Raw genomic sequence first — 5,000 nt, forward strand, 5'->3', positions numbered from 1 at the left:
TTTCATGTTTTGATATCAATACTTATTTCAGTGAAATGTGACCCGCCTTGTGAAAATGGACGATGCATTGATAATTCAACAAACTCCACCAAATGCTTTTGTGAAATAGGATGGGAAGGACAGTTTTGTAACAAATCAAACGGAGGTAAGATCGCCTTTTCCTGCGCTTAGCTTTGTGCTATGATTGACCTTTTGCTTGTGTGCAACCGTTGTGATTGGTCAAAGCAACTTCGAAAAATTCGCTACGAAGTTGCTTTGACTAATCGCAGCAATAAATCCACGGTTCATTCGAGGTTGCGCGCTCTCTAAGAGTCAGATTTTTGAAAAAACTTAATGGCAATTCTGTGGTACTTTTTTTTTTTGCATTTTCAGACATGAAAATCTATTCACCTTCTGGAGGAGAGGTGTTGTTCACAAAAATGGACCAAGAGGCAGAGATGGATATAAAGGTAAAATCGTTTTTCCCTTACCACTGAAATCGATTTTCCGCTTGAAACGATTGCCTTCGAAACCTTTTTTCCTTGCTCCAACCGCCGAGGTACTGTAGTTAAACGTGATATAACCCTCGTTCACCATAGAGAGAGGGAAGGGAGGAGGACAGGAAAGTCAAACCCTCCGCTTCCCGTACCCTACCCCCCACCGTCTTCAGTACGTTTGTGTCCCTCTGTCTCCAGTCAAGACATTCAAAGGCTTTCGACAGCTTTGTAAGTTGCTAACATTCGTGTTTATGTGTCATGTCATTTCAATCATGGTTTCCGATTTCACCGTCGAAATAAATCCCGCTTTCAGCAAGAAAAACCAGCATATAAATGCCGTTTAAGCCTCGATAACAACAAGTGGCAGTCAAAAGAGGTTGCTGGGTTCGTATTATTTGACTGAATGCTGAACAGTAATGAAAAACGAACACTTGCTTAGCCCCTCACACCCAATGCTTTCCGGAAGTCTCCTTGCTGTCCACCCCTCACACCATACAGGTTCACTGTGACGAGTTTCGACAGGAACCCATGACCCGGAGCCTACAGCTCTCATACTGGGCCTATGTAACGGCATTTTTACAGACCGATCTATTTTTAGACTATCTTTTCCGGAAAAAGCAAAGGCAGTTCCGGTTCGCTGACCCTTTGAGGTCAGCTTAATTTCTTGCAATTGGTCATCGGGCTCCTGTGGGAGTCTCGGGAAATTCAATCTAAAAATAAATCGGTCTGTGAAAACGCCGTGACACGAACACAGTAGAGTTGTAGGCTCCGGGTCATGGGTTCCTGGTTTCGAGCATCTTCGATTCTTGGAACTCAAAAGGAAACGAAAGGAAATCTAAAGGAACTTTATTGAGTGTCTAGTCGTTTTAGCGCTGGAGCACTAATTGGGAACACTGTAAATTGAAAGCAACAAATTAACGCAAATCCAATAAAATGTTGGTTTTTTTATGGAGAGGGAAAAACCGGAGTACCCGTAGAAAAAACTTTTGAGAAGAGTAGAGAACCAACAAAGTCAACCCACTTATGAAGCCTGAGTATGGGAATCAAATCCGGGCCACATCGGTAGGAGGAAAGTGTTCTCACCACTACGCCGGCCCTGAACCCTGATAGACATGGATATATTTCAAGAATAAGCACGATCTGTTTCTTTTTTTAAAACTTAGATTCACCAGATTCCATCTCAAGGAGCAGAGTCCATCTCGGCACTTGCTGTCGCCATCGGTTGCGGGGTGGCGGCGGCCATTGTTGGAACTGCCACGGTGGCATTTATCGCGCGAAAGATTTTGGGTAAAAGATCAACGAACTATGAATTATTAAGAACGCCTATAAAGCATAATAAAACGTAGCAAGCCACCAAAGGCTATAATTTGGGTAGTAAAGTAAGATTCATAGGGCAAAGACTATCAACGTCTATAGTTTCATCCGCATGTTGATTCACGAAGAACACAAACAGACAGCTTCGTTTTATGATGGATCATTGATCACGAATTAAACGAAGTGCTGAAAAATATCGCCAGAACACTCTCTAGCTAACAATCCTCTGACGTTGTGGTTTGTTAGTATTTAAAGAACTTAAGCACTTCAAGTTAATATAAAAATATATTTTTTTACAAGAATCAAAATATAACTATTTAATTAAAAATGTACAAAGTATTTAAGATTTCGTCGACATTTATCTGGAACCTGTGGTTCACAGGTTTTATGATCAATTTCTTCACTCTGTTCAAAAGGCCTCTGAACATCTTTTGGTAATTATTTAATGCAACTAATATAATCCATACGAAGAACTGAACTTCAATAATCTCGTTTATATTTTAAACAGATTTGTTCTCACGTAACTTCAATTGACAAGTCCTTAAAGTGCTACTACGATAAAGAAAATCACTTCCTTTTTTCCTTCAGATTTTGAAAGTGGGTTTGCGAAACACCTGACTGGCAAAGTCTTGAGCTTTGATTTTTATCCAAAGACTGTTTACTTTGAGTGTAAGTTTTGAATTTCACGGTCCGCTATCACTCACTTTCAATACTGAGCGATTGGACCTCAGAGGGTTGGATCTAGGAAAAAGTGACGTCATTTGCTTTCAAGCTAAAACTTTTAGCCTGTAAATGCAGCTTCTTACATATGCAGGACACGAATTTGGAAGTCTGAAAACCCGAAACTCCCGTGTTGCATACTAATTCAGCCGCGTCACGTACACTCGCATTGCATTTTTAAACTAGTGAGTCTATGACGGCATTTTCTCGGTCCTCGAACCGGCTCTCTCAAGAATTTAAAGTTAGTAATGACGGATCATTAAGTAGGAAAATTCCACTTAAAACAATAAACAGGTGTATTTTTGAAATTAAGGCTTAAAACTTCGGTCACTTGGTGTTTAGTTAATTAAGGTTTGAAATTCACCGAGAAAGAAGAATTGATTTTTTGGTCATAGTAGCACTTAGCAGTATTAATAAGTACTCACAGCTTCAAAAGAGGAGGTGGGGTGATTTTGCAAAAAAAAGATGACGTCACTTTTGGCCAATCAGAGCTCATGGATCACGAAAAACAGAAAAATGATAAAACCATTACGTAACAATGCTGCAAAGCAATGAAGATATCTATAAATTATTTATGTTTCGTAAAAATTAAAGCAAAGAAAGGTAGTGTAACTCAACTCGACTCGGCCGAAAAGGAAAATTTCAGATCGCTGCATTTCTGCAAATTTGTTTTTGTAGAAATCAGATGTTGATGTACTCGTTGTCATGGAAACAAGTAAAAATTTGGACGGCTCCTATGTTTCCTTTTTTCTTAAAGATTAGAAGTAGAAATACGGGGAAATTATTATAGTGAGGGACAAATCAAGTTTAACACGTTATAAAAATGACTAAGTTTCATACAAATTTTCGGCTCCTCTTAACACTATCGAAAGTGTGTTTTATTAAAAAAAAAAAAAAAAGAGAACTTCGATGGACACAGTTACACTACTTTTCTTGCTATGAATTTGGTTAATTGTGTTAACATAAATACATGCAGAGGAATTGTTTGAAAAGATTGTCACTCGTTATATTGCTCTCATCTCTCATTGTGACAATTGGCATTGACAAAAACCCAGTGATTTCAAAAACACGAACTGAGAACTCTATTGCTTAGTTTATGTGTAAATATGATATATGCTATATTAAAATATTTTTAATAAAGATGAAAATATCTTCAAACGCGTCCTTTTTGTTCCCATTTAATTTGTTTGTTAAAAACGTTTCCATGACAACGGCAGTGCATCTGTTCATCTCGTGCTGTATGCATGTTAAATGACGTGTGCGCTCAACAGTTTTAAAGTAGGACCTTCTGGTGAAAAAGACAAGAATTGTTATTTTACATCGACCAATTCTTCCACATTCGACAGTTCCGAACGCTTTTAGCCTGCTTTTTAGCTCGGTTGTTGTATCACAAAGTACTGTTATTTCTTTACCTTGTTATTCAGCAATCAATGTTGGAAGTTTGATTAAGAAAATAACACAAACAGCGGTGATAAACATTGTATTCCAACGCATTTTTATAAAACTTGACGTTTCGTATGCTAGTCAACACACATTTAAAGGTACACTGTCACGGACGCGCATGCGCCAGCTTTTCGAAACCCAACTTGAAAAGTTCAGCCTGACTTTTTCAAGTTTGAAGTGCTAAATTCAAAATGGCGTCCACGAGTGGCGGCAGCCATGGAGGTAAACGAAGAAACTCTGGGCGAAAACGACTCTTCGATTCCCCTAAAAGAGCAAGAAAGGAATGGTCGAAATGCTGGAAACGCATTTATATCGAATATATTCGAATCTATAGAATATCTATTGCGCATGTCACTCCGTGACAGTGTCCCTTTAAGTTTTATAAAAATGCGTTGGAATACAATGTTTATCACCGCTGTTTGTGTTATGTTCTTAATCAAGCTACGATGGCCTAAGAACAAGAGTTTATACGATAATGTTGGAAGTGTTTTCTAGCAATGCCATTACACGTTAACTTGTCCAAAAAAAAACTAATAATATTCAACAAACAGGTCAAGCCGCCCATCTAATTGACTCTTTTGTAAGTGGGAAATGAATCCCTTGAATTGGATGTCTGCAGTCGAAGATCAATGTCACCCTCGTACCAGTCTCCCCGATTAGCGTTCGGTCCCAATCCCCAGAGTTTATCTCCTTTGTTTTTACCATCAGTAATATACACGATATACTGAAAAATCAAGGTAAAAAATGACAGATTAAGGTTCCTGAAAGCTAGGGTCGATCTCTTTATTGCAGCTGGAATGATGGGGCCGATTATTCATAGGATCAGGCACTTTCGGCTAAGTAATTATATAACATAGCCCGACTCGGGCCGGTAGCAATTCTCGCTTAAAGGCATACACATGCATCACGTTACTAATTGAATTTCATTGTTTGTTTTCTTACTATGTGTTGTGTAGAAGACCCAGAAGGCTGGAGATCAATAAGATAGAAAGACTGAGTTGGAAATCGTATCGAGGGATCTTGTCAGCAGCACCTGACTTTTGAGCC

At 38.8% G+C, this 5,000-nt stretch overlaps 1 protein-coding gene across 5 annotated transcripts in view; it reads left to right on the forward strand.

Annotated features, from left to right (window-relative positions):
* LOC138042705 (neurogenic locus Notch protein-like) overlaps positions 1-5,000 on the forward strand; it is a 10,602-nt gene that overhangs the window by 5,484 nt on the left and 118 nt on the right. For 2 of the 5 annotated variants that reach the window (XM_068888681.1, XM_068888680.1), the window contains 3 exons: positions 32-145; positions 373-449; positions 1,640-3,658. In XM_068888681.1, coding sequence (XP_068744782.1) covers positions 32-145; positions 373-449; positions 1,640-1,822 — 374 coding nt within the window. In that variant the 3' untranslated portion in view covers positions 1,823-3,658. Of the gene's footprint in view, positions 1-31; positions 146-372; positions 450-1,639; positions 3,659-4,909 lie in introns of those variants that run through there. The other 3 variants (XM_068888682.1, XM_068888683.1, XM_068888684.1) reach the window with 3 other exon arrangements.

This window comes from Montipora capricornis, chromosome 3 (assembly GCF_036669925.1).
Source record: "Montipora capricornis isolate CH-2021 chromosome 3, ASM3666992v2, whole genome shotgun sequence".
NCBI lineage: Eukaryota > Metazoa > Cnidaria > Anthozoa > Scleractinia > Acroporidae > Montipora > Montipora capricornis.